Raw genomic sequence first — 13,826 nt, 5'->3', positions numbered from 1 at the left:
ACCGCCCACCAGAGTCAGAGACTCCTGTCTCCACCCCTTCCTGCAGAAAGGATTTCACAGGGAACCTCTTTTCTCAAGTTGCTTGTCTGAGTCGAAATCTCGTGTGAGTACATGTGCTCTCCAGAGCCAAGTCGTGCTGCCAGGGCCTTAGGTGCAAGGGAACTTGGAAAGCAAGCGTTCTGTGTTCTGCTTTGGAGACTCATCAAACTAAAATTTTCCAAGGTGCTCAGCTTCTAGGAAACATGACAGATGGCCACAGTGGCTAGTAAGTGGCTGTGGCGGGGCTCCCCAGGACCACCTCCAGGCTCGATGATTTGCAAGGAGGATGCACAGTGTATAGTCGTACTCCTGGCTAGGGTTTATTACAAAGTAAAGAGACAAAATCATTTTGATGTGTTATAACTCAAAATCTCAAAGAGAAAAGGCCCACGGGGCAACGCTCAGGGGATACCAGGTGGAAGCTTCCAGAGGCCTTTTGCAGTGAAATCACACGGGGTGAGCTGTGATGACACGTGTAAAATGTTGGCAAGTGGGGGAGTTTGGGCCCCGGGTGTTTACTGGGAGCTGGTCACACGGGCAGCTTCAAGCCTGGTTGGTCCTGAAATGCCAGGTTTCCAGAAGAAAAGCAGATGTTCAGCATAAACCATAATGTTTGGGCACGCGGTGCAGGCACAGTGAGCCATTCTTAGAAGTTCTGGGAGTGGTGGGAACCCTGCTTGAATTGGAGTTCCCAGATGCCAGCCCAGGGCCAACCCTGTCAGCAGGCCTTCCGGAGGGTGCTGGTGAGGCCTGCTATGTTAACTCCTTGTCTACACAGTCGCAGGGCCAGAATTTGAACCAGAACCCATGCTGTGACCTTTGACTTCTGCTTATGTCAGCATGGTCATTTAAACTGTTACAGTGAGGACAAGAATATTTTATCGTGCGTAAATAGAAAATTCAGTGCGGGAAGTTCAGGGACCAGCACAATGACAGGACCCGAGAAAGGTTAGTTTATGCCGTTCTTTGATGAGTAAGTTAAGGGAATGGAGGACTGTTTTGAATGGACTCTGTCTGCTGGATCTTTCTGCTTCGGGGGAGTGAAAAATTAAAAGACTAGGCAGTATCACCAAACTGAGACAGATACCAGTGATTGCATTAGATAAGCAGGAATATAACGCGCACTGGAATAGGGTCTAAATAATAAGCTTTACGTTTCACAAAAGTCCTGGTGAATGTCTTTGATCTAGATGACGAGCAGGGGCTAGGGTTCCTCTTCGTACACAAGGTCAAGGGTTTGTTCAGGGTCGGAAAGAATAGCGCCTGGACCAGTAGCAGCAGCACAACAAGGGCTAAGCTCCGCCGGTGGTTTCTTCTCTTGAAGTGGAGGGGATTCTTCGCCCGAAGTAATAAACTCTCTGACTTTTGGTTTTCCTTTTCCAGCGGATGATATGGGATTAGGGAAAACCCTGACAATGATTGCACTCATCCTGACCCAGAAGAATCAAGAGAAGAACAAAGCAGGGGACAAAAACACGGCATTGACTTGGCTTTCCAGAGATGGTATCACAAATGCCTTCGTAGCGTCTTATTTCCTAAATTGTCTGAGTCAGCAGAGAGTGGACATGTTTAAGCTATGAAAGAATACATCTGGTCATATGTCATTAATCCGTTAGAAAACCGGTGTTAGACTGTGGCACCGTTTCCGAGGCTGAGTCTGCTCATTACCAGTGATCATTTCCCCTTTGGTTATAAACTTACCCTGACCTGTGATTAGAAAAAAGTGCGTAGAGAAAGCCGAGGCTCTGGAATGGCCCTGATGATGATTTTTGTTAATGTTGAGGACACAACTCCACGGTAGGCCAAATGAGTTAATATATAATTTGTTTAAGGAGGGTCTGTCGCAAGCTCCGATTTTAGCCGCCATAGCAGCAGCTGTTTCCATGTTTTCTGAAAGTCTGTGAGTTTCCCAATTCTAGACAATTTCTGTCTCACCTCACCTCTGTCGTAAAGCTAAAACCACTGTTCTAGTACTTTAGAGGTTCTGTATGAAATGTGTCGGCAACACCACATCACACGTGACTTGCCATGTACGCAAGGACATTGCTCGGTTGGCAGGCCGGGCGCACATCTGGCGGTCCTCTCTCTGGGCCTCTCCTGAGCACGATGGCAGCTGGGTCCTGTGTCCCTAGGCACAGGAGTGACACTGTGTACACGCGAAGAGATTGTGGGGGGGCAGTGGTACAAATACTCCATCACTAACTGGCTCCCACGTAATCTTTCCCTGTCTTAGGGGTTTTGTACTTATAATGTGGATGTAATTAAGTTATGCTTTTCAGCAAAAAGTAATAATACCCCCTTATCAGGGGGATCAACTCAGGACGAGGTAGGAAATGATCCCGCTTCTACCTCTAGACCACTGTGGAAGCACCTCGGTTTCTTTAGACCGAGGCCCGGTGCCGCACCCTTTCCTCTCTCTCTTTAGCTACTCTCTCTGTCTGACCTTTTTACAGGGGAAAATAAAGAAGTGTTTTGAGTTAAAAGACCACCCCTTTCATTTCCCGTTCTATTATACGCTGTGTGTGGAAATAAGAGCAGCAGTTTGTTAAAAATATTGACTGAAGGAATAAAAATCAAGAAGAAGAGGAGATACCTTTAGAGTTAAAGATTATTTGATGATAGCAATGAGGTGTTGATTTTTTTCCCCTCAAGACTCCTGTGAGTTCACTTCCCATGGAACGCTGATCATCTGTCCTGCTTCCCTGATCCATCACTGGAAAAACGAGGTGATGAAACGTGTGAGCAACAACACGCTAAGAGTCTGTCTCTATCATGGGCCCAATCGGGATCAACGTGCAAAAGTGTAAGTGCAGAAACATGGCAGTCAGTGCGAGCCCTCAGCCTCTTGGCTGGAGCGGCCATACTGGCCTTCCCTGTTCTCCCTGAGCTCTCGTGTAGTCAGGACTAATGATACTTGTGCAGACTGAAGGCACTGTCGTCACCCAGCATCCTTCACCTGTGCTAAGAGATGCATCTTGAAAGAGAATGGTGTTCTTTTGCTGTATCCTTGTCGCCATCCACAACGAGAGCTGCCGTGCAAGGTGGCCTGAGATGCCTGAGCTCTTGGCCAGGGAGCCCTGGCACACGAGGGTCTGCCACGGTTATTTCATCCTCGTTGAATTTCTGATTCCAAATTCACGGTCTTTTTCCATTTGTGTGTATGCAACCAGCCCAGTCTTAAAGAGGATTTTGGTAGAATATTAATGATTAGTTGGTATAGGCTGGCTGTGTTTTTCATATAGGAACCATCTAAGAAGTTTTAGATTCAACACTTTAGGATTAGACCTAACTGAATTCCTGAAGGGGGAGGATTAGGAAGGAGGAAGGAAAATGTTTCCCCAGATGGTAATTTTAGTCCTAGTCTTTGCCTTTTGGTTTTAAAGGATTTTTTTGTATTTTAAGATTTTATTTTTAAGTAATCTCCACACTCATCGTAGGGCTCGAACTTCCAACCCCGAGATCAAGAGTCACATGCTCCACCAACCAAGCGAGCCGGGCTCCCCTAAAGATATTGGTTTTTGTTCCTAATTGTAATATGATGGGCTGGGTTGAATACTTGCTGATCTAGTCAAGAATAGAGTTGTTTCTGCTTCTGAATAATCCCCCCAACCTGTCATATTGGATATTTTATCTCCTAAAGAACAGGGCAGTAGTCTTTCAGGGGTGAGTTGCAAAATTGGGGGTCCTCAGTCTTATACCCACTCTCATGAGTGAGGGTCACTTTAGCAGATGGGGCAGCAGTGACAGGCCTGCGTGCCTTCTCCAGCAGAGTACTGCCAGTGACTGGCCTTTGTTCTATTTTTTTTAAAGATTTTATTTATTCGAGAGAGAGTGCACACAAGCAGGGGCAGGAGATGAAGAAGCAGACTCCTTGCTGAGCAGGGAGCCCAACATGGGGCTCCATCCCAGGACCCTGGGATCATGACCTGAGCCGAAGGCAGACGCTTAACTAACTGAGCCACTCAGGCACCCCTGTTCTAGATAGTTATTAGAATAAACAGGAAAGCTTACTTGATTGGCACTTCAGTCATAGCTGGTTTGGTATTCAGAATGTACTGGTTGACTGGAATCATCCTTAATCCTTCTTCTTTCTCTGTATGATGCTAAGTCAACGTGTAGACAGTGCTCCCTCTGAATTAGGCATATCATTTTTATCAAAAAAGTATTTATGGATGTTCCCCCAGGTGCACAATATTAAGTTCATTGGAAAAAAGATTTGTGCCTTTTGTTAAGAATCTTTACATGTAAAGAGTATAGGCAAGGTAAACGCAAAGCTTTACAGCATGTATTTTTTTACCCAAATGTCAAGGCTGGATTAATGGGTTTTCAGAAATCCGTTATAGAATGATAAGGCGCAAGAGCAGATCTAGATGACAATGCTTTGAGGGTTTCTTACTTCCCTGGACCTTCAGCATCAATCTAGCTCAAATCATTACTAAATGTTAATTCCCTACCCTGCTTCTGTTGTTGCCAGATCCTATCCAGCTTTATAGGACTCCAGCCAGAGATTTTTCTTTCTGACTCATGGGAGGGGAACAGGGAGGCCATTTAGCTATAGTAACCAGACTATTAACAATGATCAGAGGTAAGACGTAAGGCAAGTGAGTAAAACTTACCTCTCCCAAACCATGTATGTGTGGATTGAGGACATGAGTTAATGAATTCTGCCAACTGTCCTTGCAGCTGCAGGCATTTTTATAAAGGGATCAACTCCACCTCTCCTGTCAGTCATGGAGGGATTGTTTACTGTTTGCTTGGTGTCCTGTCTGTGCAGCCTCTCTACATATGACATCGTGATCACTACCTATAACCTTCTGGCCAAGGAGATTCCCACACAGAAAGAAGAGGGAGTGATCCCTGGGGCAAACCCCAGCGTGGGGAAGGTGAGTCTGGGAGCCGCACCTCATAAGTTAACCGGAGTCTTTCCGCAGCATCACACACAGCAAAGGTACCTTCCTGTGAGGGCAGGAATGGCCTACACATTCCACATGTGGAAACGGAAAGTTCTTTCCTCTCTTCCTTTCCTGTTTATTCTAGATAGACTTTGTCAGGAGTAGAGGTTGAGGTTCGCCACTGTAGGTCATTGTTGTGTGGAACGAATGTTCACGACGTCCCAGTCATAGTGGTGCTCCTCACGTGAATGTGGGAAGCCCCACCTGTCGCGCTGTATTTTAGAGTCCTCTGGGTATACTCTTAGGGTATTCTTTATATTTAATGTGAAGACTGGGATTTGAGTACTAGTATTTTTGTGTTAAGTCGTGATTGCCTGCCTCTCTTCTGCCTCTCAGGGAAAGAGGTTGCAAACAAGGAGGCCACAAAGGGGCCCGAGGCTAAACGATAACCAGTCGAAAACCCTGAGTGTTTGCTAGGGCGTCCAAGGTCGTCTCAGTTACACAGCGTAGAGGCTTTATTGCCTAGTTACTGTGGGCCGTTTTTCTCCTGAAAATACAGTGCTCTTCCCACAACGAATCTTTTGCATGTTATTTTTCGTCCGATCTCCGTATTTGAGGAAATCTCTAGAATGCTTCTCCAGTCAGACCAACTCTTGTTGATAATGAACTATTCAGATTCCTCAGTGGTTCCTCATTGCTTTCAGGATAAAACTGGAGTTCCTTTACATGATGTATGGGGCTTTTTATGACCCTGCCTTACTTGCCCCTCCCTCGTCTCCTGCGCCCCAGCCCTCCCTGTTTCAGCGCATGCACAGTACCAGGGGACCTGTGTCTGCCCTGCTCTGTCACGCTGCTGTGCCTTTGCGCGCTCTCTGAATGGAAGGCTTTGCCTCGTGCCTTTTCCACATTAATTTGGGTGTTTTTTTCACCTGCTTCAAGAATCCTTTAATCCTTTGGTTAAATGCCTCTCCTAGCACCTTGTGCTTATTGATGTCATAGCCCTGCACACATTCAGCCAATACCGGGTATCTGCTATGTGCCAGATGCTATTTCAGCTATCAGGGATACAGCAGTGAACCACGCTGACGAGGGTCCTCCAGCATGTATTGGATTATCCAGTGGGACTTAATATATAAACATCGTGCTCTAATTAATCTTTCTGCTTGTTTTTCTTCCCGCTACACTGTGAGTTCCTTGAGGCTGGGAACTATCTTTTATGTCTGATTTCGTATCTTACGTTATAAAAGTAGACTTGCAGTAAATTTTTAGTGAATTTTTGTCAATTTAGTAAGTATTTTATTGAAATGAGTGAATTTCCAGGCTCGACACTTGGCGTAGTCCTGACCCACGGCTGTTGCTCACTTTTGAGTTTTAACTTGAAAACTCAAAACACTTGACTCTTAAGTATCTTTTTTTTTTTAAATTAAAGATTTATTTATTTGAGAGAGAGAAAGAGCAAGTATGAGCAAGAGGGGCAGAGAGGGAGAGAGAGAATTTCAAGCAGACTCCTGATGCAGGGCTCGATCCCCTCATCCTGAGCTCACTACCTGAGCCAAAACCAAGAGTCGGAGGCCCAACCGACTGCACCACCCAGGTGCCCCCGCCCTTAAGCGTCTTAAACTCAAGGATTGGGACTCTCGGGTCGACTTGTTAATTTCTACCCCCTGTCTCCACTTTGGTTTCTTCAGCTTAATTCTCATTTCGGTATACCTGATCTCAGCCCTCAAACTGGATAGTAAGAGTGGATCCTCAGTACTTGTTCATTATTTCCCCTTCTCTTCTTGAAGACACGTACATTTTCCCATACCCTTGATGATGGTGCTTGGGTTTCTTCCAGGACAGTGTGAAAACACCTTTGCTGCAAATAGTCTGGGCTCGAATCATATTGGATGAAGCTCACTGTGTGAGGAACCCCCGAGTGCAGACTTCCATGGCTGTGTGCAGTCTCCAAGCCCAGGCCCGCTGGGCTGTCACCGGAACCCCCATTCAGAACACCTTGTTGGACATGTATTCCCTGCTCAAGTGAGTAGAACTCCTCCGGATTATGTAAATGCGAACCATGTCAGTTAACCCTTCATCGTTATCCCATATCTCACGACAAAGCTCCAGAGTGTGCACCAGATTATCTCATGGAGCGGAGGGCAAGCTTCTCGACCTTTAAAGGGCAAAAGAATTCATATTTATTAGGAGATAATCGGTTGATGGACTCGCAGATACAGGGCTATGATTACATCCAGCCCCTATATATGGAAAAATATAGGATGGATAAAATGAAAGGGAACAAAAGTCCTCTTTCTTCAGTCCAGTGAATGTTTTGGGCTTTTTCTGCTTTAAAGCGTATGGCCTAGGGTCAGGCCTACTATTTTTTCGAAGCAAACAGAAAAGAATGCTCATTTTAAAGCCTTTGCTTTTATTCAAGTCAGCCCATAAGAAGATATGGAATTTCTTTGCCGGCCTTTGAAGCTTTAGGAATAAATTCCAGCTATTGGTTATATGTCCTGTTGTGACGATACAGACATCGTTAATGGGAAAATTCACATTTTATAATACGGTTTTGTTATCGACTTAGATTCTTTTGATGTGTCTCTCAGAGCTTTGCTATGAAATTCACTGTTAAAAAATGATTGAATGAAGGATGTAACAGAAAATTGGATTTGTTTCTCATCTGCTGTGTTTCCTTGGACCCCTATTTACTCCTTAAACCATTCTCCAATTCTTCTTTCCTACTGTCTTCTTCTTCAACAAAAAAAAGATTTCTTCGTTGTTCTCCATTCGATGATTTCCGGCTGTGGAAGAGCCAGGTTGACAATGGTTCAAAGAAAGGAGGAGAACGGTTAAGTATTTTAACCAAGAGCCTTTTGCTGAGGAGAACAAAAGATCAGCTGGACTCCACGGGCCAGCCCTTGGTAATCTCTTTATACGTGTCCCTGGGGGAGGCCAGGGAAGGAGGCTGATACGTCCTCCCCTTGGCTTGAACAGCCATCTGCTTTGCTCGGCAGCCTCGGACTGTCCCATCTGCATGTGAGGGGGCCCTAGGTGGCCATGTGTCACAGCCATCCTGTTTTTAGGGCAGGTGGGAGTGCTGCCCAGGGGTTGACTAGGTTTCCAGTGTCCTCCGTGGGGAAGGTACTCTGCAAAGCCCAGGTCATTTGTCTGACTTCACCAGCTGATTTCTTCTCCTCCAGGTGATGCTGCCCCAGCGGAAATTTCAAGTGCACCATTTAAAGCTTTCTGACGATGAAGAGAATGTTTACAGTGTCCTTTTGGCAAGATCAAGGTGTGTGCAATGAGGAAGCACCTCCCATTGATTGTTGTGTGATTCCGGTCTTTGCTTGGGAGTGAGTTAAGGGTCAGGTTTCTTCAGACTGCATTTATAGTATTATTGATGACTTGGATGTCTGTGTTCCTTTTTCTGTTTGTTTGTGTTGGTTTTTAAATCTCCCTTTCTCTCCTCACCTGCTCCCTCGCTCACCTGTGTCTTGTATACACACTCACCCTGTTCTCCATTGGCTTCCTTGCGTGGGAGCCAAGCAGTGTGGTCACTGTACACCAGTGACCTGATCCTATGGGGCCATATTGGGAAAGAACATCTCTTTGACCTTTGACCTGTTACTCAGCATCTCATTGGAACTTAAAACAACAAACTGCTCTGTAATCCTTCTTGTCACCTGTTCTTTGTACTTTCTCTAAACCTCTTGTCCTTCCTGAAATTCTAGATTTACCCTCTCCCACTTGGTACGTCTACTTCTAATGTGACTGTTTTTTTTCTCTTTGTAAACCTGATGTAATATTATCGTATTTATTGATAAATATAAGCCAATACTAATTAATAATTAACATTACAGTAATATGTTATAAATTAACAGTAAGTCATCATCAAACATAATATTTATACTCTTAATATGTTTATTGACACTTAATTAAAAATGATTTGGCTTTTAAAATAATTAATTTTCTTACCTTTGGCCAGTGCCCGCCATGAGCCTGACTTTATTTAACAAGTTTTAGTCAAGATCCTACAGTTAAGCAGTGACCATTGGTAAACCTCTTTGGTCTTAGCAAACATTACAAGTGCATTTTCTCTTTCAATCTGAGGCAGGTCAGCTCTGCGATCCTATCTAAAAGGGCATGAATGCGGGGGCAACCAATCCGGAAGAAGCCCTGATAATCCGTTCAGGAAAGGTAAGTGGTGGGACATTCATGAGTACGTACAAGTAATGAAAATGTGGTTTTAGATCTGGTAAAGTTACGGCTACAGGACGTAATGAATGCTTGGTATCAGAGACTTGACCTTAGCTGGGAACCTCAGACCAGAGTAAAATAAGCTGATCAGCGATCGCCAGACCTGGTGATCTCAACTTCTTTTAAGTTACTCTTGAAATCCGCATTATTAAAACGCAACTAGGTCCATAAAGAAAACCAGTATTTCGTTTGGCTTCCTTGATGGAGAGGTCAGTTACAGCTATATTATTGACTCGCAGATCAGAGAAGTTCAAGATGGCCTCTTTCAGTTTGTGCTTCTTCCCCATATTACTGTTTTAAACCTTGTCTTGTTTCCTGTGATTTGTGTTCCTTCATGGAAGTGGCCCAGGAGTTTGGGTCCAGTGGGCCCGGGCCCCGGGTGGTGGCAGACCCGCAGAGATCCGGCACCCCCCACGTGCTGTTGACCCAGTTGCTGAGACTTCGCCAGTGTTGCTGTCACCTGTCTCTGCTGAAGTCGGTAAGAAGGGCCTTTCGTGTGCTCCCCCACAGTGTCTGCGGGTCGAGGGGAATGGCATTTGGGGTGTTTCTGTTTTCTGGTGGGGCGGAGAAGAGGAAGCTGCTTTATTTTACTTTATATTAGTTTTTATTGATCTTGAGATAATTCCCATAGTGTTGGAACAGCTTTTATTGTTTTGTTTTTGTAAATAAACTTTATTTTAGAAGGGAAAGTGTCATTTTGGTAAACCATTCATGAATACTTCGGTATTTTAGGATGTCATAAAGCCAGTTTAGCTGCTAGTTCTTTCTGCCTTCAGGCAGTATTGGGGCTTTTAAGGCTAGTCATGAAAAAGCAAGTATTTATGCAATTGGAAAAGTTGTCTTTACGTTGGATGGAGGCACATCCATAATTAAGATGAGTCTGTTAGTCTTTTTGAGGAGCTGTGGTAATGTGTTTTGATTATCAATAGCTTAATTAACTATACTGCTTTAGCTGGGGAAAACAGAATGATCATGTAATCTGTCTGGCAAATCTCTAAGAAGTTCCATCATTTGATTTATCTTTCATCTGGTGAAAAACTTGCAAGATTACATTTTAATCAGGGTTTCTCTGAGGAGATACCGATGGTGAATTAGAAGACATTTTGCTGTATGAAATGCTAAACAGTCGTCACTTCATTGGCAAATAACATGGCTTGCTGCCTCAACTGTCCACCTGTCCCCCCGTCCTCTTCCTGTATTCCCTTCAGGCCCTGGACCCAGCAGAACTGAAAAGTGAGGGCCTCGCCCTTTCTCTGGAAGAGCAGCTCAGTGCTATGACGTTGTCTGAACTCTGTGACACGGAGCCGTCTCCCATCATTTCCCTTAACGGTGAACAGTTCAAGGCAGAGCTTTTTGAGAACACAAGAGTGAGCAGCAAGGTACTTTTGTCACCTCTGTTCTGGTAGAAAAACTTGGATTTCCTCTCACATTTTCCGTGCATGAGAGCGACATGTTTGTCTGAGTGCGTACAGCCATTGCATGGCAGCGCTGGAACTATTAGATTTGAACTGGTCCAATTCCCCCTCCAGTCTTAAATTCTCATTTTATTTCACGAATAAACGAGTCTTATTACACAGTGGGCTTTCAGAGAGTGATTTGGGCCAGCCCCAGCAGCAAGGCAGGTTTTCTGTCATGGATCACTGGGAAAGTTGCCTATCAGGTTTACAGCAGTGACAGGGCCTCCGTGAGTGAGCAATTTGTTGTGGGAAAGCTTTAAAGGAAAACAACAAAGGCTTGACCCCAGAGACTGTGTAATACATCTAAGCGCCAATTGCTTGGACTTGTTGAAAGGCATCCATCTGTGAGTATTATTTCCTAAATTGCCTTCTATCTTCATTAGTCATTTTGTCCTATTTTCATTACAGCTTTTCAAGGCAGAAGCGTTGTAGCAGAGGGAGGCTGAGGTGTGCTGTAACTTGAGTCCTGCCTTTCTGTTGGCTGGCTTGGAGCATACGCCATCAGTCTGCGTACCCTGAGAGTGGGGCTAGGCTCTCTCAGCTGCTGTCTCAAGCGGCCATTCCCAGCCTCAACTTCTCTTCAAAGGCTTTTTTTTTTTCTTTCTTTAAATGTAACTAGAAATGAGGTCACTGCCACGGGAATGCTGTTACCTAAGAATTACTTTTAATTAAATTTTGAAAACATTTACTGAGGTCTTCACCACTAGTAAGTGAAAGAAACATAGGAAGAACACGGTTTGTGGACCAACTTCATGTCCTGGCACCTTCAGAGTTAGCTGCTGGATGAAAACTTAGAGTCCCCATACTTTGTGTGCCTCATCTAATACTTGGGTAATACTTGTTCACAGGGCTTTTTAATGCGAGCCCATTAACAGTGGTTCAAACCATTTAAGGTTGTTGCACGCAGGGAAGGGAGTTTGGCAGCGCACACCTAAACCCATGCAGAATGTTCCTGGAATTTGACGCCAGCTCATGGACCGTGAGTCCGGCTCTCCCACTAAAGTTGTCTCAAAATACCCATTGCCAGCGTTTCTGTATGGCAGTCCAAACACTTACACAACCTCAAGTCGCCAGGACACCAGGCGCTTTTCTTTCTCCTTCCGGATTCAGAATGGTCCGGTGCTGTCCTCACTTCCTGTCCAGCACATTGTTGAGATCGGAAGGCAGCCTTGTGGGGGGTGGGGACCTCTGGAGGTGAGCACTCGAACAAGGGCAGCGTGGATGTAGGTACTGAGGGCACCCCAGAGTCCGTCCGGGCGGCCCCTTGTTTCAGCCGTGAGGCATCTGCACTCTTCACCAGGAGTCCCGAAGGGTACAACAGAAGAACTCTCTTCATCTCCCGATTCCCTGTCCAGCTTTCTTCTTCCTCCACCGTCCTGGAGATGAACTCCAGGGCCCGTCGAGGCTTTCAAAAGGTCATTTGCATTAGCGGTTGGGAGGGATGAGTCCAGCTGCTCTCCAAGTCGAGCTCATGTGTTCTGCCCAGCCGCTCCCTCGTGGACTCGAATGTGCTCTGGGGGAGTGATAAATACTCAGAAAGCTTTTGGGGGAAAACTTAGCAAGTGTCTCTCTGACTGGGCGGTTCCTCTTCTTCAACAGCCTTGGAGCGGGCCCTAAACTGGGTAAAGCTCTTGCTCTTTCTGTTTCTGCACATGTTCAGAGAGTACCTTCTCTGGTTCAGCTACGTGCTTGATGCTAGGGGTGTGAACCAGAAACGAACCTGTCCTATGCTGGCTCTGCTTCCTTGGAGCACGTCAAGTCATGATAGCAAGAGATGATTGATATACAAGGGGTGGGGTGGAAAAGACCATGATAATAGGAATGAAAGCCCTAGTAGCAGGTAGGCAGTGGGCCCCTAACCCATACTTTGGGGTTAGAGAGGACTTCCAGGAAGTGACGTTGATCTGACATGGAAGGGTGTTCTAGGCGGAGGGGACAGAGTGGACGAAGATGAGACAAAGCATGTCTTAGCAGAGGAAGAACTTTGGTAGGACGGGAGCATCATTTGAGGAGGGGGTAGTGAGCCAGGAGGCTGGAGACATAAGCTGAGGCCAGAGCAGCATGGAGCTGGTAGGTCATGTCAGAAGCTGGGGCTTGCTGCTCAGTGGGAAGGCCCTGTGGGGGCTGCAGCCAGGGGAAGGAAGTGAAAGAATGGCATTTTAGAAACAGCCCTTGGGCTGCAGAGAGGAGAGTGGCTTATGGTGGGGTCAGACCAGAGGGAGAGAAGCCACTTCAGTAGTTCAGGTGAGGGATGATGGAGAAAAGCGAATTTGCTACAACTTACATATACTAAATAACATTTCCCAGGTTTCATCTCTGTTGGTGGAATTGGAGGCAATCCGAGGAAATTCAGCGTCCCAAAAGAGGTAAATGTGTTATTTTATTATCCAAGTATTGTTTGTGATGAATCAAGAAACTTTGATATTGCTGATAGTTCTAAATCTCAGCTTTTTATAAATCCAGGACCTTGAATCCTCCTCAGCAGAAAGCATTGAGGTTACAGCACACATTCTCTCTGATTTCTAGTTAAAATATTTGTAGCACTGATTGAGAAAGAAGTCACTGGAGGGTCAGAGTGAGCTAAGCATCTGGAGAAGTGTTTAAAGTAGAGAAGCAGCTAAAGAAAAGCAAGGGAGTAACAGGTGCAAAAGGCAGGATGAGCTGTGTGGTCAGACAGGGAGCCCCACAGTGCTGGGAATGTTCTGGAGCTGGGTGCCTGGATCCATTCATTATTTGTTACCCTTTCATGTGTGTTAGGGATCTGCGTTTGTATATGTGGATATTTTGATTTAAAAACTTAGAACCCTAGTTAAAGCATAGCATGGGGTGTGGGGTAGAGACGTCCCAGCAGCTAGATGTGGCTGGCAAAGGGAGGACGGCCCGTATATCCCTTTCCTGCAGGACCACAGATCTCCAAATAATAGGAGGCTGCAGTCCTTATTTTAGGCCGGCTGCCGCTTTATTGTGACCTCATTTAGCATGAGACCAATTACACCCTGGATCTGGAAACAACTGGAAGCATCCTCACCTTAAAGTGTGACCTAAGCGTGTGCCTTTGCAGAAGGCCTTTCCTGGTCCACATTTGATGACTGAATCAAGAGTAACGTGGTGTTACTCTCAAGAGGTGTTGAGACCCTGCCGGTGAATTTGGTTCATGTCTTCGGGGGGTTGATGTTTTTGTGTGACCCTTCCTTCC

At 45.6% G+C, this 13,826-nt stretch overlaps 1 protein-coding gene across 2 annotated transcripts in view; it reads left to right on the top strand.

Moving 5' to 3' along the window:
* The window catches only part of TTF2 (transcription termination factor 2), a 37,205-nt gene that overhangs the window by 16,547 nt on the left and 6,832 nt on the right, over positions 1-13,826 (top strand). For both annotated transcript variants that reach the window (XR_005834037.1, XM_008710362.2), the window contains exons 10-19: positions 1,423-1,542; positions 2,692-2,842; positions 4,814-4,922; positions 6,769-6,953; positions 7,684-7,837; positions 8,117-8,208; positions 9,031-9,113; positions 9,515-9,651; positions 10,382-10,552; positions 12,938-12,996. Coding sequence is in view for 1 of the 2 variants with exons in the window: in XM_008710362.2 (XP_008708584.1) it covers positions 1,423-1,542; positions 2,692-2,842; positions 4,814-4,922; positions 6,769-6,953; positions 7,684-7,837; positions 8,117-8,208; positions 9,031-9,113; positions 9,515-9,651; positions 10,382-10,552; positions 12,938-12,996 (1,261 nt within the window). In the remaining variant the exon portion in view is untranslated. The remainder of the gene's footprint in view (positions 1-1,422; positions 1,543-2,691; positions 2,843-4,813; positions 4,923-6,768; positions 6,954-7,683; positions 7,838-8,116; positions 8,209-9,030; positions 9,114-9,514; positions 9,652-10,381; positions 10,553-12,937; positions 12,997-13,826) is intronic.

This window comes from Ursus maritimus, unplaced genomic scaffold (assembly GCF_017311325.1).
Source record: "Ursus maritimus isolate PB19 unplaced genomic scaffold, ASM1731132v1 scaffold_12, whole genome shotgun sequence".
NCBI lineage: Eukaryota > Metazoa > Chordata > Mammalia > Carnivora > Ursidae > Ursus > Ursus maritimus.
This window is presented reverse-complemented; position numbering and strand designations above follow the sequence as displayed.